The 23,012-nt window shown below is 42.1% G+C and overlaps 1 protein-coding gene across 1 annotated transcript; it reads right to left on the reverse strand.

Annotated features, from left to right (window-relative positions):
• Positions 1 to 711: 711 nt before the first annotated feature.
• LOC145537635 (heat shock transcription factor, Y-linked-like) lies at positions 712 to 2,595 on the reverse strand. The gene is made up of 2 exons (XM_081568404.1): positions 1,949 to 2,595; positions 712 to 1,517 (listed from the first exon to the last, which is right to left on the reverse strand). The coding sequence occupies exons 1-2, from the start codon at positions 2,459 to 2,461 to the stop codon at positions 786 to 788; spliced, it is 1,245 nt and encodes a 414-aa protein (XP_081424530.1). The 5' UTR covers positions 2,462 to 2,595; the 3' UTR covers positions 712 to 785.
• Between the last annotated feature and the right edge of the window lie 20,417 nt (positions 2,596 to 23,012).

The raw sequence follows: 23,012 nt of genomic DNA on the forward strand, positions 1-23,012 counted from the left end.
TTAAGGAGAGCAGAGCTAAAATGACCCTATACAGTACCACTTGTAAAATACCTATCTTGTGCTGGCCATGGTCCAGTCACTGATTATGTCCTGTAATCGTTGGTATCACAGTGATGGTATAACGGTTCTCCTAATTTTGGACATGCTACAATATTTATATTTTCAAGTATGAAATGAATTTCTAGAATGAAGACAATCTCCTGTCTAATGTCTTAAGACTCTGCTGCTGCTAAGTCACTTCAGTTGTGTGCAACTCTGTGTGACCCTATGGACAGCAGCCCACCAGGAGCCCCTTTCCACGGAATTCTCCAGGCAAGAATACTGGAGCGGGGCACCATTTCCTTCTCTATCTTAAGACTCTACCGATACGTAATAGAATATCATGTAACTGTGAACGCACTAAGGTTCGTACTGTGTAGGTGCACTTGTTTTGATTTTATTTGTATGTGTTCCTTCACCCGTACCATCCTCATTTAGACACCCATTCATTTCAGCAGGGATGATTTCCCAAATCACTTTACATCCATTACCTCTTTTCCCTTTGTTCTCATTTTCTTGCTTAGAAACAATAGGCTAGGTGCCATTTACCTAGGATGCCTAACGGATGTTTTCTTGAACTGAAGAGTTTATAAAAGAGTGCAGAGAAATAGCCAGACATTGAAATAAAGCCTTAATTTACTCTTCATTGTTTCAAAATAGAAAACAAAACTGTGCAGAGGAACGTGTAACTTTATTGTTCAAATACAAGAATTGTGGGTATTTGTTGACATCTCCCAACGTAAATTTTAATCTTCATTAGGTTCCATAAGCTGATACTTATTTGATAGGTCAGTTTTAATTAGCATGGTTTTCACATAAGGAATATCGTTGATGAATTGACTTGAAAGAGAGGAGGTGGGTGTATAAGCGATCGTTGGCACTGGGGACCTTGAGTTGCCTCTCTGTTGCTGGTTAGGAAGAGGACTGTCATGGGCTGACATATCGCTATACCTGTCTGGAAATGTAGAAGGCTCCACCATCAGTCCAAAAGAACTGCTCCATAATGGAGATACGATGTGGTTCTGAGGAGTAGATGTAGCGGTAGTAGCAAAGTCCTCAACGTGGCCATTTGCTTGAGTGTAGGTGCTATGGAAGTGCCAATTAAAAATGCTCAACTGGTTTAAAACAGCAGGTTGATCTACCACGTTCTGTTCTCTTTGTCTAACTGATATTGATGGGGAAGGAAAGTCACGCGGAAGTAGGGCGCTTGTTTTAGGGACTATCTGGCTGGTATAAGTCTTTTGTGGGAAAGGCACACTTAAACTGGTGGAAGCTGAAAATGGACTCTCTCCACTAGTTTGAGCATGAAAACCAGAGTTACGATCATCTGTGTTGACCCTTGCTTTAACATGCTTCTTCTCGTAATCTGGAACTAGTGAAGATTTCGGAAACACATTGCTAATCCCAACTCTTCTTTTCATTCTTCCTGAAAGTTGGGGATAGTCTCTTTTGAAATTTGGATTATGGTAGATCTGTAACTAAAATCAAAGGATACAATTATTTAGTTTTTTATAAACTAAGGTAAAACTGACAAGCAAAGTTAAACTATAAAAGTGTATTCTTGTAATGATGCCAATTAAATAGAATCAAAGACAACACCTCCATTAGTAGTTTTAACACCTTACATGTTAAAAATAAGTATGCTCCTCAACTAAAAAATATGTTGTATATATACAGTAAATACCACTTAAAGTAGCTTGAGGACATGTATCTGATTTCAAGTTGCTAGGAGAGTGTATTAAGTATCAAATATTTTAACCTCCAGCTGTTCTCAACTTCAAAAAATAAAACGTGTTCAACAGTTTGCTATCTCAATTTTAAATTCGGTTTTTGCTACATATGTGAACATGCTTTCTAAGTCACATGATTTAATCTTACATATTGACAGTAAGTGGAAATTTTGGATTACCTTGCTCAAAACAGAGACATTGTTTTCTTCTTCCAGAAAGTCAGGGAGTGAAGCAGATCTTTGAAAAGTTTGTCGCTTTTTACTAAACCCATAAAGTTTAAGCTGGCTAACTAAACTTTTCATACTATCAGTTTCAAATATTCTGAAAGGGGCCTTTCTTTCCAAGACTTCTTTCTTGAAGAGTTCTTCGTTGATCACTATAGAAGTGCCACTCTCATCCCACCAAATAGATTCAAACTGATCACTTTCAACTATAGTCCAGAGTTTTTGTGGAAATGTGAGGGAAAGAAAATCATTCAACTCATTTCTTTCAGAGACAGAAAATGTGTAGTGTGGCCTTTTTATCCCAGCTTCCTTAGACAAAGCCTGGAAAGCATATTCTTCAATCATAGATCTCAAAACTGAGTCCCCAGTAAGTGTGTAATCACACGAAGACGATCCAATGGAGGTTTTGGAACCACTTGATACATCTTTACGAGGCACATCTTGAATTTCTGAAGGAATGTGTGCCATCTCAGAGAGATCTTTCTTCAGATACTTTTCTCATTTGTCTGACTTTACACACTCCAACTTCAAATGCTGCTTGGCTGGCGTACAGAGATAAACTCTCAAGACCATCAGCATGGTTCTCAAAGTCAAAAAGCTGTGACATCACAAAGTCACTGGTCTCCTAGCAATTGAAGAGTAGCGCTGACATCATAAAGTCACTGGTCTTCTAGCAATTGAAGGGCAATGTTCAACCAGTGTTTACTTCTACATCAACTTAAAATAAAGGCTGCTTGCATAAACAGTAACCAAAAACATGAAACCTGCAAAATGTCATTGCTAAAGAATTTTTACACAGAAAAATCACATCAATAAGTCTACTTGGTTCCTGAAATAAAAGTGATTGATCACCCTTCTATACACATATTCTTAACATTCAGGACTGTTACCAAACCAAACATGGGTCTGCTCACTTCTATGCAATGAAGTCAATCAACTGACTGTGGGTTTCAGTGAAAGCAAGTGTAGTGTTTATTTTATGACCTTGCACAGAAGTGTTTATATTATGCAGAGTAAAATAGTCAGGCACGGAAAGAAAGACTCATTTTACTCTTAATTATTCCAAAATAGAAATTGGCCCTATGAAGATGAATATGTAACTTTTTTCTTCAAATAAGAGAATTGTAGGAATTTGTTGACATCTCCCAACATTAATTTTACACTTTGGTATCCTCCATAATCCAACACCCATTTGGTACATCAGTTGTATTAGGACAGTTTTCAAATAATGAAGATGGTTGATGAGTGCATCTTGAAAGAGAAGCAGCAGATGTATCAGGGATCTTTGGCACTGGGAAAACTAAATTGCCTGACTGTTGTAGTTTAGGAAAAGGACGGTCATGGGCTGACATGTTACCATACCAACCTGGAAAGGTAGAAGGCTCCACCCTCGGTCCAAACTAACTGTTCTGTAATGGACACAAGTTGCGGTACGGAGAAACAGAAGTAGACATAGCTGCAAAATTTTCACTAGAGCCATTTGATTTAGTGCAGCTGCTATGTGAAATCCCATGACAAATGCTCAAGCTAGATTGTGGGATGGGGAGGGAGATGGGAGGGTACTCCCAGAGGGAAGGGATATATGTGCCTCGATGATTGATTTATTTTGAATTCTGACAGAATACAGCAAAATTCTGTAAAGCAATTTCTCTTCAATTAAAACAACAACAACAACACCTAAAGCAGCTGCAGATTGATGTATCACAGTATGCTCCTGTGGTCTAACTGATATTTACGATGGAGAAGAGAAATCATTTCAAGTTGGGGCACTTGTTTCAGCAGCTATCTGGATAGTAGAAGGCTTTCGTATGAATGGCACATTTAAACTTGTGCAGGCTGAAAATACACTCTGTCCTCAAGTTTCAGGATGAAAGTCAGAGTTTTGATCATCCACATTACCCCTTGCTTTAACATGCTTCTTCTTATTACCTCGGACTAATGAAGATACTGTAGAGACATCTATTCCCAACTCTTCTTTTCACTCTTCAACAAATGCTAAAGGATCTTCTCTAGGCAGGAAACACAGAAAGGTTGTATAAAATCAAACTCAAAACAGCAAATCAAATGGCAACAGGATCATACTTATCAACAGTTACCTTAAATGTAAATGGGTCGAGTGCCCCAACCAAAAGGCAAAGACTAGCTGAAAGGATACACAAACAAGACCACTGTTTATGTTGTCTACAACAGACCCACCTCCAAACAAGGGGCACATACAGACTGAAAGTGAAGGGCTGGAAAAAAGGTATTCCAAGCAAGTCGAGACCAGAAGAAAGCAGGAGTAGCAATACACATATCAGACAAAATAGACTTTAAAATAAAGCCTGTGAAAAGACACAAAGAGGTTCACTACATAATGATCAAAACATCAATCCAAGAAGAAGATATAACGATTATAAACACATACGCACCCAACATAGGAGAACCACAATATGTAACGCAAAGGCTAACAAGCATGAAAGGGAAATTAACGATAACACAGTCATAGTGGAAGACTTTACTACCCCACTCACACCTATGGATAGATCAAGTAAACAGAAAATTAACAAGGAAATACAAACTTTAAATGATACTATGGACCAGTTAGACATAATTGATATCGATACAACATTTCACCACAAAACAATGGGTTTCACCTTTTACTCAAGTACGTATGGAAACTTCTCCAGGACAGATCACATCCTCGGCCATAAGTCCGGCCTTGGTAGATTCAACAAACCTTGAAATCATTCCAAGCATATTTTCTGACCACAGTACGCTGAGACTAGATGTCAACTGCAAGAGAAACACTATTTAAAATTCAAACATATGAAGGCTGAATACCACGCTGCTAAATAAGCAACAAATCGCAGAGGAAATCCAAAAAGATATCAAAATATGCATAGAAACAAATGAAAATGAAAACGCAACAACCCAAAACCTATGGGACGCTGTAGAATGAGTGCAAAGGCGAAGGTTCATAGCAAAAGCGGCTTACCTCAAGAAAGAAGAACCAAGTCAAACAAATAACCTAACTCTACACCTAAAGCAACTAGAGAAGGAAGAATTCAAGAACCCCAGGCTTAGTAGAAGGAAAGAAATCATATAATAGAGCAGAAATAAATGTAAAAGCAACAAATGAGACCGGAGCAAAAATCAACAAAGCTAAAAGCTGGTTCTTTGAGAAGATATATAAAATTGACAAACCATTAGCCAGACTCATCAAGAAACAAAGGGAGAAGAACCAAATCAACAAAAGTAGAAATGAAAATGGAGAGTTCACAACAGACAACACAGAAATACAAAGGATCATAAGAGACTACTATCAACCCCTATATGCCAATAAAATGGACAACTTGGAAGAAGTGGGCAAATTCTTAGAAAAGTACAACTTCTGAAAACTGAACCAGGAAGCAAAACAAAATCCTAACAAACCCATCACAAGCACGGAAATTGAAAGGGTAATCAGTAATCTTCCAGCAAACAGAAGCCCAGGACCAGACGGCTTCACAGCTGGATTCTATCAAAAATTGAGAGAAGAGCTAATACCTATCATACTCAAATGCTTCCAGGAAATTGCAGAGGAGGGGAAACTTCCAAACTCATTCTATGAGACCACCATCACCCTAATACCAAAACCAGACAAAGATGCCACGAAAATAAATAAATACATAAATAAATAAATAAATAAATAAATAAATAAATAAATAAATAAATAAATAAATATAACCACGGGGCAATATCACTGATGAACATAGATGCAAAAATCCTTTACAAAATTCTAGCAAGCAGAATCCAACAACATATTAAAACGATCATACATCATGACCAAGTGGGCTTTATCCCAGGGATGCAAGGATTCTTCAATATCCACAAACTAATCAACATAATACACCACATTAACAAATTGAAAAATAAAAATCATGTGATTATCTCAATAGATGCAGAGAAACCCTTGGACAAAATTCAACATCCATTTATCACCAAAACCCTCCAGAAAGCAGGCATAGAAGGAACAAATCTCAACATAATAAAAGATATATACGACAAACCCACAGCAAACGTTATCCTCAATGGTGAAAAATTGAAAGCAATGCCCCTAAAGTAAGGATCAGTACAATGGTGCCCACTCTCACCACTCCTATTCAACATAGTTTTGGGAGTTTTGGCCACAGCGATCAGAGCAGAAAAAGAAATAAAAGGAAACCGGATTGGAAAAGTGGAAGTAAAACACTCACTGTTTGCAGATGCCATGATCTTCTACAGAGAAAATCCTAAACACTCCACCAGAAAATTACTAGAGCTAATCAATGAATATAGTAAAGTTGCAGGAAACAAAATGAACATGCAGAAATCCCTTGCATTCCTATACACTAACAAGGAGAAAACTGAAAGAAAACTTAAAGAAACCATTCCATTCACCACTCCAATGAAAACAATAAAATACTGAGGAATATATCTACCTAAAGAAACAAAAGACCTATATATACATATAGAAAACTATAAAACACTGGTGAAAGAAGTCAAACAGGACACAAATAGATGGAGGAATATACCATGTTCATGGAGTGAAAGAATCAATATAGTGAAAATGAGTATACTACCCAAAGCAATCTATAGATTCAATGCAATCCCTATCAAGCCACCAACGGTATTTTTCAGGGAAATAGAAGAAATAATTTCACAATTTGTATGGAATTACAAAAAACCTCGAATAGCCAAAGCAATCTTGAGAAAGAAGAATGGACCTGGAGGAATCACCCTGCCTGATTTCAGGCTATACTACAAAGCTACAGTCATCAAGACAGCGTGGTTCTAGCACAAAGACAGAAATATAGATAAATGGATCAAAATTGCAAGCCCAGAGGTCCAAGCCACGTACCTATGGACACTTTATCTTTGATAGAGGAGGCAAGAATATACAATGAAGACAAGACAATCTCTTTAACAAGTTGTGCTGGGAAAACTGGTCAACCACTTGTACAAGAGGGAAACTAGAACACTTTCTAGCACCGTACACAAAAATAAATTCAAAATGGATTAAAGATCTAAATGTAAGACCACAAAGTAGAAAACTCCTAGAGGAAAACACAGGCAAAACACTTTCTGACAGAAATCACAGCAGGATCCTCTATGACCCACCTCCCAGAGTAATGGAAATTAAAGCAAACATACGCCAATGGGACCTAAATAAACTGAAAAGCTTTTGCACAGTGAAGGAAACTATAAGCAAGGGAAGAAGACTGCCTTCAGAATGGGCCAAAATTATAGCAAACGAAGCAATTGACAATGAATTAATCTCAAAACTATAAAAGCAACGCCTGCAGCTCAATTCCAGAAAAATACGCGAGCCAATCAAAAAAGGGGCCAAAGAACTAAACAGTCATTTCTCCAAAGAAGACATACAGATGGCTAATAAACTCTTCAAAAGATGTTTAACATCACTCGTTATCAGAGAAATGCAAAGCAAAACCATAATGAGGTACCATCTCACACCAGTCAGAATGGCTGCTATCCAAACGTCTACAAACAATAAATCCTGGAGAGGGTGTGGAGAAAAGGGAACCCTCTTACACCGTTGATGGAAATGCGAACTATTAGAACTACTATAGAGAACAGTGTGGAGATTCCTTAAAAACCTGGAAATGAAACTGCCATATGACTCAGCAGTCCTACTGCTGGGCATACACCCTGAGGAATCCAGAATTGAAAGAGACACGTGTATCCCAATGTTCACCCTAGCACTGTTTATAATAGCCAGGACACGGAAGCAACCCAGATGTACAACAGCAGACGAATGGCTAAGAAAGCCGTGGTACATATACACAATGGAATATTACTAAGCCATTCAAAAGAATGCATTTGAACCAGTTTTAACGAGGTGGATGAAACTGGACCCTATTAAACAGAGCGATGTAAGCCAGAAGGAAAAACACCAATAACACACACACACACACACACACACACACACACACACACACACACATGGAATTCAGAAAGATAGTGATGATAACCCTATGTGAAAGACAGGAAAAGTGACACAGATGTATAGAAGAGTCTTCTGGACTCTCTGAGAGAAGGCAAGTCTGGGATGGATTCAGAGAATAACATGGAAACATGTATATTTTCATATGTGAAACAGACCTCCAGTGCAGGTGCAATGCATGAGACAGGGTGCTCAGAGCTGGTGCACTGGGATGACCCAGAGGGGTGGAATTGGGGTGAGGGGGTTCAGGATGGGAAACCCATGTACACCCGTGGCTGACTCATGTCAATGCATGGCAAAACCACTACGATATTGTACCATAATTAGCCTCCAATTAAAATAAATATAATAAAAAAATAGAAAACTAAAAAATATAAAACCAAAAACATGTAACTTTTCTAAACTGCAGCATTCACAGACCATCTTCATCTTGGACTACATGAGGACACCACCTCTATTATTATTTATTTTCTTTAATCCAGCAAAAGAAAGGTCACTCTTATTCCTTTTATCATCACTGGTGTGGGTGTGTCCAACATGCTGAGCTGTGTGGTTGAGAGATTGCTCCGTAGAGGAATCTTTTGGTCTCTATGATATCCCCAGGAGGCAACACTAAGCACAGTGAGTTCTCGAGATGAGGAAAGTGATATGCGCAATGTCACACAACAGGCCAGTCAGCACCACAGCCAGGATTCAGATGGGTCTACCCGACTCACAACCCAGGTCAGTGACCCCCTCACAGGTGACACTGGCCCAGAGTCTGTGGCACCATAGTAATTTGACAAAATGCATCTCCCTGACTCCACTGCCCATGGGGGTGGACATTGTTCCTTATTTTATCTAGTTTTGGAAAGAGGCTAGATGGTTAAATGAAGTTAGAGGGGTGTCAGCTTTCTACTGGAAAGAATAGAATTCATTAGAGGTAACTTTGAGCAGGAAAGAAACTTATTAAAGGATATTAAGTGACTCAGATTTCTGAGAGGGATGGCTGGAGAGACAGCCATGAACAATATAGAGTTTGAGTGCAGGATCTTCTGTCACTCATTGGAGAAGACCCTGATGCTGGGAAAGATTGAGGGCAGGAGAAGAAGGGGATGACAGAGGATGAGATGGTGTGATGGCATCACCAACTCAATGGACATGGGTTTGGGTGAACTTCAGGTGTTGGTGATGGACAGGGAGGCCTGGCATGCTGCAGTTCATGGGGTCGCAGAGAGTCGGACTGGACTGAGTGACTGAACTGAACTGTCACTACCACTGGCTCCAGACACAGTGGCTGTCACTAGTGACATGGCTTATGTCCCTTCCACCTCATCTAGATTGAATTCTATGCATCAGAACCCAGTTGCACTGCTTTCACCTGTAAGTGTATCCATTGGCTAAGCCTACATTTCATGTGGCTGTACCTAATTGGTCTTAAGTGCCATCTGGATGTATTTGATTGGCTGAGGCTGGGTACCATCTGCGTGCGTCTAATTGATTGAGCCTAGGTCCCATGGTTACGTTCTGACTGCAAGACAGGTGGGGAAAATGACATCCAGACTGTTTCTAGTGCAGATTCGTATGATGGAAAATTAAAGCAGTGACTAAAAGTCTCCTCACTGCAGGCTTGTCCAAAGTCTCTTTATCAGTCAGGTCGGTTTTTCAAAGCTCAGCTCACCCTACTAAGTAAAGCAGAAGGGTTTAGTAAGTCAAGTGCTCTGTGCTCCGCTGTGTTAATTTGCCTAGTCTGGAGCTACATTTCCCAGAATCCCTTTCTTTGATTTTGAATTCAGTCAGTCTGTTCAGTGGCTTAGTTGTGTCCGATCCTTTGCGAGCCCATGGACTGCTGCAAGTCAGGCCTCCTTGTCCATCACCAACACCCCGGAGTTTACTCAAACTCATGTCCATTGTGTTGGTGATGCCAACCAACCAACCTGTCCTTTGTTGTCCCCTTCTCCTCCCACCTTTGGTCCTTCCCAGCATCAGTTAAGTTCAGTTCAGTCTTTCAGTCATGTCCGAGTCTTTGTGAGCCCATGGACTGCTGCAAGTCAGGCCTCCTATTCCATCACCAATACCCCAGAGTTTACTCAAACTCATGTCCATTGAGTTGGTGATGCCATCCAACAGACCTGTCCTTTGTTGTCCCCTTCTCCTCCCACATTTGATCTTTCCCAGCATCAGTTAAGTTCAGTTCAGTCTTTCAATCGTGTCCGAGTCTTTGCGACCCCATGAATTGCAGCACACCAGGCCTCTCTGTCCATCACCAACTCTCGGAGTTTACCCAAACCCATATCCATTGAGTCAGTGATGCCATCCAACCGTCTCATCCTCTGTCATCCCCTTCTCCTCCTGCCCTCAATCCTACCCAGCATTAGGGTCTTTTCCAATGAGTCAACTTTTCGCATGAGATGGCCAAAGTACTGCAGTTTCAGCCGGATCATCAGACCTTCCAATGAACACCCAGGATTGATCTCCTTTAGAATGGATTGACTGGATCTCCTTGCAGTCCAAGGAACACTCAAGAGTCTTCTCCAACACCACAGCTCAAAAGCATCAATTCTGCGGCACTCAGCGTTTTCACCTCCGAATCTAACATCCATACATGACCACTGGAAAAACCATAGCCTTGACTAGACGGACTTTTGTTGGCAAAGTAATGTCCCTGCTTTTAAATATGCTATCTAGGTTGGCCATAACCTTCCTTCCAAGCAGTAAGCATCTTTTAATTTCGTGGCTGCAGTCACCATCAACAGTGCTTTTGGGGCCCCCCAAAATAAAGTCTGTCACTCTTTGCACTGTTTCCCCATCTATTTCCCATGAAGTGATGGGACCACATGCCATGATCTTAGTTTTCTGAACGTTCAGCTTTAAGCCAACTTTTTCACTCTCCTCTTTCACTTTCATCAAGAAGCTCTTTTGTTCTTCACTTTCTGCCATAAGGGTGGTCCTTCTAATCAGTCAGTCCTTCGCATCAGGTGGCCAAATTATTGGAGTTACAGCTTCAGCATCAGTCCTTCCAATGAACATGCAGGACTGATGTCCTTTAGGGTGGACTGGTTGGATCTCCTTGCAGTCCAAAGGACTCTCGAGGGTCTTCACCAACATCACAGTTTCAAAGCATCAATTCTTTGGTGCTCAACTTTCTTTCTACTCCAGCTCTGACATCCATACATGACTACTGGAAAAACCATAGCTTCGACTGGACGGTTCCTCTGCCTATTCTAAAACCAGCTTCACCATCCGGAAGTTCACAGTTCACATATTGCTGGAGCATGGCTTGGAGAATTTTGAGCCTTGATTTACTAGCGTGGGAGATGAGTGCAATTGTGTGGTAGTTTGAGCATTCTTTGGCACTGCCTTTCTTTGGGATTGGAATGAAAACTGACCTTTTCCAGTCCTGTGGCCTCTGCGGAGTTCTCCAAAATTTTTGGCGTATTGAGTGTAGCACGTTCACAGCATCATCCTTCAGGATTTCAAAATAGCTCAACTGGAATTCCAGCACCTCCACTAGCTTTGTTCCTAGTGATGCTCTGTAAGGCCCACTTGACTTCATATTCCAGGATGTCTGGCTCTAGGTGAGTGATCGTACCACTGTGCTTATCTGCGTCTTGAAGATATAGATATATAGATATAGATATATACAGTTCTGTGTATTCTTGCGACCTCTTATTAATAGCTTCTGCTTCTGCTAGGTCCCTATCATTTCTGTCCGTTATCGAGCCCATCTGTGCATGAAGTGTTCCCCTGGTAACTCTAGTTTTCTTGAAGAGATCTCTAATCTTTCCCATTCTGTGGTTTTCCTCTATTTCTTTGCATTGATCGCTGAGGAAGGCTTTCTTATCTCTCCTTGCTATTCTTTCGAGCTCTAATTCAAATGGGAATTACTTTCATTCTGTCCTTTGTTTTTCACTTCTCTTCTTTTCATAGTTATTTGTAAGGCCTCCTCAGACAGCCATTTTCCTTTTTTTGCATTTCATTTCCATGGGGATGGTCTTCAGTCACGAACTTCCGTCCATAGATCATCAGGCACTCTATCAGATCTAGTCTCTTTAATCTATTTCTCATTTATGTTGTATAATCATAAAGGATTTGATTGAGGACAAACCTGAATGAGATGGAATTGCCACCATCCGCTGAATCATCAAAAAAGCAAGAAAATTCCAGAACAACATCTATTTCTGCTTTATTGACTATGCCAAACCCTTTGACTGTGTGGATCACAATAAACTGTGGAAAATTCTGAAAGAGATTGGATTACCAGACCACTTGACCTTTCTCTTGAGAAATCTGTATGCAGCTCAGGAACAACAGTTAGAACTGGACATGGAACAACAGACTGGTTCCAAATACGAAAAGAAGTACGTCGAGGCTGTATATTGTCCCCCTGCTTATTTAACTTATATACAGAGTACATCATGAGAAACCCTGGGCTGGAAGACGCACAAGTTGCAGTCATGATTGCTGGGAGAAATATCAATAACCTCAGGGATGCAGATAACACCACCCATATGGCAGAAAGTGAAGAGGAATTAAAACACCTCTTGATGAAAGTGAAAGAGGAGAGTGAAAAAGTTGGCTTAAAGTTCAGCATTCAGAAAACTAAGGTCATGGCATCTGGTCCCATCACCTCGTGGAAAATAGATGGGGAAACAGTGGAAACTGTGTCAGACTTTATTTTGGGGGGCTCCAGAATCACTGAAGATGGTGACTCTCGCCCTGAAATTGAAAGACGCTTACTCCTTAGAGGGAAAGTTATGACCAACCTAGCCACAATATCAAAAGGCAGAGACATTACTTTGCGAAAAAAGGTCCGTCTAGACAAGGCTATGGTTTTCCAGTGGTCATGTATGGATGTGAGAGTTGGACTGTGAAGAAAGCTGAGCGCCGAAGAATTGATGCTTTTGAATTGTGGTGTTGGAGAAGACTCTTGAGAGTCCCATGGACTGCAAGGAGATCCAACCAGTCCATCCTAAAGGAGATCAGTTCTGGGTGTACATTAGAAGGACTGAGGTTGAAGCTGAAACTCCAATACGTTGGCCACCTCGTGTGAAGAGTGTACTCACTGGAAAAGACCCTGATGTTGAGAACGATAGCGGGCAGGAGGAGAAGGGGACGACAGAGGATGAGATGATTGGATGGAATCACCGACTCGATGGACGTGGGTTTGGGTGAGCTCCAGGAGTTGGCAATGGACAGGGAGGCCTGGCATGCTGTGATTCATGGGGTCACAAACAGTCGGACATGATTGAGCGACTAAACTGACCTGAACTGAACTGACTAGAGGGACCTTTTTTTTTTTTTTTGACAAAGTAATGCCTCTGCTTTTTAATGAGCTGTCTAGCTTGCTCATACCTTTTATTCCAGGGAGCAAGCATCTCTTAATTTCGTGGCTACCATCACCATCTGTATTGATTTTGGAGACCAACATATTATTTGTCACTGTTTCCTCTTCTATTTGTCAAGAAGGTATGGGACCAGATACCATAATCTTAGTTTTCTGAATGTTCAGTTTTAAGCCAAGTTTTTCAATCTCCTCTGTCACTTGCATCAATAGGCTCTTTTGTTCATGCTTTCTGCCATAAGGGTGCTGTCATCGGCATATCTGAGGTTATTGATATTTCTCCCGGCAATCTTGATTCCACTTTGTGTTTCCTCCAGCACAGCGTTTCTCATGAGGTACTCTGCATATAAGATCAATAAGCAGGGTGACAATATATAGCCTTGATGTACTCCTTCCTGATATGGAGCCAGTCTGTTTTTCCATGTCCAGCTGTAACTGCTGCTTCTTGACCTGCCTACAGATGTCTCAGGAGGCATATCAGGTGGTCTGGTATTCTCATGTCTTGAAGAATTTTCCACTGTTTGTTGCGATCCACACAAAGGCTTTGGCATAGTCAATAAAGCAGAAATAGATGTTTTCCTGGAACTCGCTTGCTTTTCGTTGGTCCAGTGGAGGTTTGAAATTTGATCTCTTGTTCCTCTGCCTTTTCTAAATCCAGCTTAACATCTGGAAGTTCATGGCTCACAATCTGTTGAAGCCTGGCTTGGAGAATTTTGAACATTAAGTTGTTAGCATGTGAGATGAGTGAAATTGTGCAGTAGTTGAGCATTATTTGCTATAGCCCTCCTTTGGGATTGAAAACTTATCTTTTTCAGTCCCGTGGAAAGATTTGCTGGCCTACTGAGTGCAGCACTTTCACAGCATCATCTTTTAGGATTGGAAATAATTCGACTAGAATTCCATCACCTCCACTAGCTTTGTTTGTCGTGATGCTTCCGAAGGCCCACTTGACTTCACATTTCAGGATGTCTGGGTCTAGGGGAGTGATCAGATCATCGTGTTTATCTGGGTCCTGAAGATCCTTTCTGTATTATGCTGTGTATACTTGCCACCTCTTCTTCATATCCTCTGCTTCTGTTAGGTCCATGCCATTTCTGCCCTTTATTGTGCCCTTCTTTGCATGAAAAATTCCTGCGTGTAAAGTTGGTCACTCGAACTTTCTCAACGAGAACTCTCGTCTTTCCCATTCTATTGTTTTCCACTATTTCTTTGCATTGATCGCTGAGGAAAGCTTTCTTACCTCTCCTCGCTTTTCTTTGGATCTCTGCATTCAAATGAGTATATCTGTCCTTTCCTACTTTGCCTTCCGTTTCTCATCTTTTCATAGCTGTTTGTAAGGCCTCCTCAGAGAACCATTTTGCCTTTTTGCGTTTCTATTCCTTGGGGATGGCCGTGATCCCTGCCTCGTGTACAATGTCATGAACCTCTGTCCATAGTCCTTCAGGCACTCTTTCTATGAGATCTAATCACTTGAATCTATTTCTCCCTTCCACTGTGTAATCGAATCACAGGGACTTGATTTAGGTCATATCTGAATGGTCCAGTGGTTTTCCCTACTTTCCTCAAGGTAAGTCTGAAATTGGTAATAAGGAGTTCATGATCAGAGTCACAGTCAGCCCCACGTCTTGTTTGTGCTGACCTATACAGCTTCTCCCTCTCTGGCTGCAAAGCACATAATCAATCTGATTTCAGTATTGACCCTCTGGTGATGCCCATGTGTAGAGTCTTCTCTTGTGTTCCTGGAAGAGGGTGTCTGCTGAGACTGGTGCAATCTTTTGCCAAAACTCGCTTAGCCTTTGTCCTGCTTCATTCTGTGCTATAAGGCCAACGTTGCCTGTTACTCCAGGTCCTTCCTGGCTTCCTACTTTTGCATTCCAGGCCCCTATAATGAAAAAGACATCTTCTGGGGTTGTTAACTCTAGAAGGCCAGGTAGATCTTCATAGAACCGTTCAACTTCAGCTTCTTCAGCATTACGTGTTGGGGCGTAGACTTGGATTATCATGATATTGAATAGTTTGGCTTGGAAACGAACAGAGATCGTTCTGCCCTTTCGGAGATTGCATCCTAGTACTGCATTTCAGGCTCTGTTGTTGACCATCAAGGCTACTCCATTTCTTCTAAGGGATTCCTACCCACAGTAATAGATATAATGGTCACTTGAGTTAAATTCACCCATTCAGGTCCATTTTACTTTGCTGATTCCGGAAATGTCGATGGTCACTCTTGCCGTCTCCTGTTTGACCACTTCCTATTTGCCTTGATTCAGGGACCTAACATTCCAGGTTCCTTTGCAATATTGCTGTTTACAACACCGGACTTTACTTCCATCACCAGTCTCATCCCCCACTGGGTGTTGTTTTTGCTTTGGCATCTTCCCTTCATTCTTTCTGAAGATATTTCTCCACTGATCTCTAGTAGCATTTTGGACACCTACTGACCTGGGGAGCTCTTTGTTCAGTGTCCTGTTTTTATTTCTGTTCATGGGATTCTGACAAGACGTGGTCCACTGGAGAAGGGAATGGCAAACTACTTCAGTATTCTTGCCTTGAGAACCCCATGGACAGTATGGAAAAGTTCCGAGGTAGAATTGACCAAAAGAGTAACTTGAGAGAGGGTTTGAAAGTGGAAAGGGAGCAGCAGTCTCTCCTCTTGCAAGGGTGCTGTGCTTTGATGTGGTGACAAGTAGGCGCAGACATGCCTGCAGGCTCTGGCGTGTCCTTGCTGTCGTCTGGGATGCATCCACAACTCCCTCCTGACTCCTGGGCATCAGCACCCTCCCTGTCACTGGACACTTGGCTGCAGAGGTAATGGTTTCCTCTCCATTTCTCTACTGTTGGCCCTCAGCAGCCTCACTTTGGTGACTAGACTCTATGACCTCTCCGTTTGCCTGGTTGGTGGCTCCGGAAGTCCCTTTTCAGACCTCACTTCTCAACCTGCTCCCACAGCTGACATAGAAGGCTCATTAATAATTCTCAGAATAATTTGTGCATGCACATGTGTGTCCTAAATCGCTTCAGTCATGCCCGACTCTGTGTGGCCCTATGCACTGTAGCCCACTTCTGGCTTCCTCTGTCCATAGAATTCTCCAGGCAAAAATACTGCAATGGGTTACCATGTCCTCCTCCAGGGAATCTTCTCCACACAGAGAGAAGATAAACTCACATCTTTTGCATCTCCTGCACGTGGCTTCTTCATCACTAGTACCATACCCCAAACACATGGGCTGGATCTAGCTTCCCTTCTTGGGTGTGACTGATTGTTGTTCAGTCAGTAAGTCTTTCCAATTCTTTCAATCCAGTGGACTGCAGCATCTCAGGCTCCTCTCTCCTCCACTTTCTCCGTGACTTTGTTCAAATTTCCTAGGGCATGAATGATAACGTTATGAGTATTTGCAGACTCACAGGAAGGCTCAGGAAGACACACCACAGGACTGGGCCCCAAGGGACCACTGCCACAGGATCACGAGGCCCTGCTCCTCTCCCCAGCAATTTTTCCTTTCTTAACTTTGCATAAGTGCAGTTGTCTCATGGACACAGCTGATGAGTGGACCCTTAAAGGCTTCAGATCCCTGGCTGCAAGGGAGTCTGGGAAATGGAATTTTCATCGCTCCAGCCTCTTCAATTCAGGAGGGTGAGCAGCAAGAGGAATGCATGTTGAAAAGCCATTTCTCACACAGAGATATGCCTGGGGATCGAATCTTTGACGTTACCATCTGGCCCAGGGTTTCCTTGTCAGGCCATGATGGTAGTGGAAGATCTTTGCCTCCCCAGCCCTGCAGATAATCCAAGGCCAGGCTAACTGGTCACCAGACTCGTTAATATGAACCAGTACTCACCTTGGTTCACCTTGATGAAATGAAGGAGGAGACGTGAACTTTATTTACCCAGCGTTATTCACATTCCTGGTCACTTATGTACATAGCGCCTCATCCCAGGCATTTTGTAGCTGAGGACGCATCAGACCCAAAGAGACTGAGGAAACTACCTCAGGTCACACAGCTAGTTATGGCAGAAGCTGGACCTGAGCCATCCTGTGGACCAAAGAATGCCTGCTCCTCACCATTACTGTATGCCTGCTGATATTGGGAGAAGCTTTTGTATAAAAGCCGTTCATTCTAATTAGGCACTTTTTCTTGGCTGAGCAGTTTCAGGTGCTGGGGACATGATGGTGGGCAAAACAGGTGGCGGTAGATAAAGGGTATTGGTTGAGATGGGGTTTGTAAATGCTCAACAAGTCAGGGACTAGAAACAGATTTGGGGTTAAGTTGATATTGATGTGGTTTCTTTGTATTTAAATATGTGAGACAAGATTTGTGCATCTACTTTTTTTGTTTTGAAATGTAGGTCCCTTGGTTTAGCTTTTGTTTTTCCTTTTTTGGAAAATATATTTATTTTGGACTGTGCCAGATCTTCGTTGCCAAGAGAGAGCTTTCTCTAGTTGCGGTGCATGGGCCTCTCCTTGTGGTGGCTTCTCTTGTTCCAGGGTATGGGCTCTAGAATGCAAGTTCAGTAGTTTTCATGGGCTTAGTTGTCCCACAGCATGTGAAATCTTCCAGATCAATGGTCGAACCTGTGTCCTCTATACTGGCAGGCAGATTCTTAACCACTCGACCACCAGGAAAGTCCTGTCTTTCCTTCTTGAAAAATATTTCTCCCGTCTGAAAAAAACACAGACTATGGCAATTGATGGTTTGTCTCAGTGTCTGGGACACAAAATGGCATCGTGATTGTTGTTTTTTAGTTGCTAAGTTGTGTCCGACTCTTTGAGATGCCATGGACTGAAACTTGCCAGGACCCTCTGTCCATGCACGGTGGGGACTGTGGCAAAGTAATGAACCTGGAGAGCAGCTGGAAGTGGCAGTTTGGGTGTGGCTCCTGCTGGTCACGTGCATACATAGGTCCACGTGTTGCCAGATTGCCCACTTTCAATGATAAGTTGAAAATTCATATTTTGAGTTATGTCTTCCAATGATACATTTTATATAGTTGTAACAAAACTTGCAAGCCTATTGTGAAAATTAGGCCAACGTCTCTGTGGGTCAGATCTGGCCTGTGAGCTGTCAGTTTGCATCTTGTGTGAAAGAGCCTTAATTCAGGCATCAGAGATGCTGGGTTGCAGTCTGGGCTCTGCTGCCTTCCAGTAGCTGGGGTCAGAGGCAAGCCACAACACTTTCTGGACCTCAGTTTCCCATTCTGTAAAATGGGACTTCTGAGAACCACATGGTCTGCCGAACCCTTTGCTAAACCAATATTTTCTAAACGGTGTGTCGTAGAGTCAATTTAGTAGATTGTTACTTGCATCTTTTAAATAGAAAAGAGGACAGGATGGAAACTAAGTGGATATATCATGGTATTATAGCTTAGCATTGCCTTGTGGAACATATTTTAGCTTACACACATAATATGCACACACATGTATCTATATCATACTGGGTCTTGATGTAATATTCATTTCTTATGCAGAGGGACTGAAAGGGAAGCTTTCAAACAAAGTGTTGTTCATGTCTTAATGCGCTCAATGCTGGCAACATTTCTGTGAGGTGGGTTTTCACCTCAACCCCATTTTACAGGTGAGAACGCTGAAGTGCAGGGAGTGAAGTTCCCACAAACAGGAAAAGGAATAGCTGGGACTTGACCCCAGGCCACATCTGAACCATGTGCTATCTGACCTCTCCAGACAGCAACTGTGTGATCACGATGAAGGAGTTAACGCAAGTCAAGGGCTTAGCTGGGTGCCTGGGACAGAGCAGGTGTTGAATAAATGTAGAAGCCAGACTTGTGTGAGCAGCTCCTTATTCAGCCACACCATGTGGTGTATAGGAACCCATGGGCTATGAGAGAGAGGGGGGCTGGGCTTCTGCGGTCCTGATACCCGTCGGGCGGTGAAGAGGGTATAAGGGCAAAGAGACACCCCCACCCTGTAGTCCGAGTTCCCCCAATACACATTGTTGCCCAAACACTTGATGGTTACATTTTAAAATCACTATTTGGTTGCAGCTGGCTTATCCGTCATCCTTGAATGAACTGCTACATATTTTACTATCTTGAATTTATGGATTACCCCCACACACACACACACACACCATTTTGTCAAACAATTTAAACTATCACGGCGACGGTGGTATTAAACATTAGAGCAGTTATGTTTTATAGTCGGGCTGAGTGTGGCAAGAAGTGCTTCCGGGGTCGTGGCTGCTGATGGCTCTTGAGGCACCACAGCAGGTCACTTAATCCTTAACTTTGGGGCCTGAACAGATCCTCGAAGGTGCTGCAATATCAGGGAAGCACTCCCGCAAAGCAGGCGCGCAGCCCAAGAACATACTTCTGGAATCCTTGCAGTCCTATTTCCATGCCTAACTTTGGGTGGCCCCTGCGGGCAGTTCGGGCCGATGGCGGGGTCGCACTGCCCTCTGGTGGTCACTGGCGAGCACAGCTTCACGGGTGCTGATCCGGCCCCATCGTCGGTGCTGTGGGCGCTGCAGCAGAATGGCGGAGCGCTCTGAGCTCAGATTTCCCTTTACCCAGAAAGAATTGTCTGTCTATCCCCATCCTAGGAGTTTCCCCAAATCCCTGTGAGTAAAAATGGCAGGCTGTATTGTCTATGGGTCCGTTTATAAGGGCTTGGAGATCTCGGGTGACAGAAATCAAAAGCAAGGTGGAAGGCACGGGAGAAGCTAGGAAGGACCACGAGGGGCCCTTTACGGGACCTGGGGACGTCGTCCGTCCTCATCTGTGTCGGGAGAGAATGGTTTCCAGCGGGAAGGATGGAAGCACGGTGTCTGGTCAAAAACAGCTGGTTATGGGCTGTCTCAGGAACGTGAAGGCATTTTCTCATTTGATACCCTACACACAGTGTACTGAACCAAGCTCAAGTGGTTATCATCATGATATTTTCTTACAGATGATTAAACTTGGGTACCCATCCCCCAGATCAGGATGATTCTTCAAAATAGAAGTCGGATTATGCCCGTCTCCTCCTTTAAACTCTCTGGCGTCTTCTCACTGGATTTGGAAGAAGATCCAAACTCCAACCGAATAAAAAGTCCCACAGCCAATAAATATCAGTCCACTGCTGGTGGATATTCCGCTTGTTTTCATTCTTTGCTATTACAGACGGTGTTGTAGAAAAGAACTCTATACAGAATATGCATGCTCACTTAAATATATCTGTCGATAGATACTCAGAAGTGGAATTACTGAGTCGAACTTACAAATTGCATAGATATTGCCAACTTTTCTCCTTAGGAGTTGTACCAGTTTCAGCTTCCACAAGCAATGCACGAAGCCCCACAGCTCAACCAGCACTGTGAGTCATTAAACATTCAAACGTTTGTCAATCCGATGCGAAAAGTTGTATCTCAGTATATTTGCGTTTCTCTTACGATGAGCGAACTTGGACATCTTTGTATAAGTTTAAGGAACAGTTGCACTTTTAACAAATATATTAAAATGTATGTACATGCCCTAGGATCTTTTTTTTTTATTTGGGTTGCTGGTTTACTCTTTATTTGTAAGAGATTTTTATATATCAAGGGGGGTTAACACTTGCTGTTGTCTGTGATTTGAATTTCAATTTGACTTTTGTCTCATATCTTTATTTGTATAATAGTATCTATTTATGGTTGTGCTGGGTCTCATTGCTGCCAGGGCTTACCTCTAGTTGGGGAATGCAGGCCTCCTCTCTAGTTGTGGTGCACAGGCTTCTCATTGCAGTGGCTTCTCTTGTTGTGGAGCACAGGCTGTAGGGCAAGTGGGCTTCAGTAGCTGGGGCTCCTGGGCTCTGAGCACAGGATCAGTAAGTTGTAGTGCATGGGTCTAGTTGCCCCTGGACATGTAGTAACTTCCCAAGCCTGATATCGAACTGGCATTTCCTGCATTGGCAGGTGGATTCTTTGCCACTGAGGCACCAGGGAAGCTTTACTTATGTAGTTTAGTAACTTTTTTAAGGTGTCAAATGTCTCAACTTTGTTTTGTTTTGTTTTAAAGCACCATGTCTTATTCAAATATGCGTCTATTGTTCTTGGGACACTGCCGGTGCATTGTAGATGCTCAATTAATATCTGATGGAGTAAAAATATCTTCTCCACTTGAATGATTGGTTTTGTAAGTAGACATCTGAGTCCATGAGATATAATACTACTATTTATTATGTGTTATATATACTGGGATGCTTTTGGCTGCAAATAACTAAGGAAGAAGAGACTCAAAATATTTCAACCATAAGGACATTTTAATCTCACAGCATAAATTTAACCTATCTTTCCTAAGCACTTGTCCTTCGAAGAATTAACCAATGTTCAATTAATAGAAATCTTTGTTTAATCATTTCTGCCACATCTTTTACCTCATGTAGATTATTGTCTACAAATGAAGCCAAGTTAGAGGAAACAGTGTCCAGGGATAGAGACAAAGAGACTGAATTTAAAAGAATTTAAAGATACTCCTTGAATTCTGCATTTGGGGTGTTGGTGGTCATGGGGTCTGAGATCACACATTCCTCAACCTTTCAGCCAAGTAGGCCAATTTCTTTTAAAGTCACTTTGATGGTACTTATGCTATTTGCCATTGAAAAATTCCCATGTTAGCTCTCTGACTTCTAACTCCCTTGTGAAACAAACACCTTCATCCCTGGAGTTTGACCTGAAAACTTCTTTGATTTTCTGTCCTTCTGCTGAGCTAGCCAGGAAGTTCTGGTGTCATGCTCACACTTCTAGAAAGCCAAGGGTTTTTGTTTGGGAGTTTTGCATAGTGCAGCTCCTCTACTTCTAAGAGGATTCCAGAGGCCCGCAAGATACTGTTGGATAAAGAGTGAAGGCAAGAAGCCTGGGACCACTGAATCTTAGCTACCCATCCATTCATCCATCCATCCATCCATCCATCCTTCCATCCATCTACCCAACACCCTCCAATCCATCCATCATCCATTCATCCATCCATCTATCATCCAACATTCATTAATTGCTATCTCTCTTATACATTGAGAAAGATAGTGCCTTTGTCCCCTGAGAGCTCTGAGTCATCCCAGAATTCAGAATGAAACATTTACAGACTGTGGACTGTCAGCACCAGCCTTTAACATTCAATCATCACAATAGAAAAGTAGGTGACCACCTAGGCAGTTAATTTCAGAAATAAAGAACAGGTCTGTTTCACCCCAAACCTCTCTCTGTGTGGAGAGCTTCAAGAGTCTACTATTCGTGACACTAATGGAAGCCTTTTAAAATACAATTTCTTTTTTTATTAAGTGATTTAGTCTTTGTTAATTTTCAACAGAATTTTTCTTGAAAGAATTTGTTTCTTTTTTTTGTTTCTCTTTTATCAGTAGGGCTGAAAAAAGGTAGGAGAACTTTATTCTTGGTTTGTTTTTTTTTTTCAATTTGTTAAAATATTCTTGATTTACACTGCCGTGTCAGTCTGCAAATCAGCAAAGTGTCTCAGTTATACACATGTACACATTCTTTTTCTACATTCTTTTCCATTACGGTTTATCACAGGATACTGAATATTGTCCCCTGTGCTATCCATTAGGACCTTGTTGTGTATCCACTGTAAACGTAGTAGTTTGCATCTACCAACCCCAGATTCCCAGCCCATCCCTATCCCCTCCATCCTTGGCAACTACAACTCTGTTCTCTATCTGACAGCAGGTGTGATGGTGGCTGGAAGGGACGAGTGGATAGCACGTGGTTAAAAGTGGGTACCGAGGTGCCTAGGTTATCAAACAATGAGAA

Source organism: Giraffa tippelskirchi, chromosome Y (assembly GCF_054371585.1).
Source record: "Giraffa tippelskirchi isolate mGirTip1 chromosome Y, T2T-mGirTip1v1.2.pri, whole genome shotgun sequence".
Classification (NCBI taxonomy): domain Eukaryota; kingdom Metazoa; phylum Chordata; class Mammalia; order Artiodactyla; family Giraffidae; genus Giraffa; species Giraffa tippelskirchi.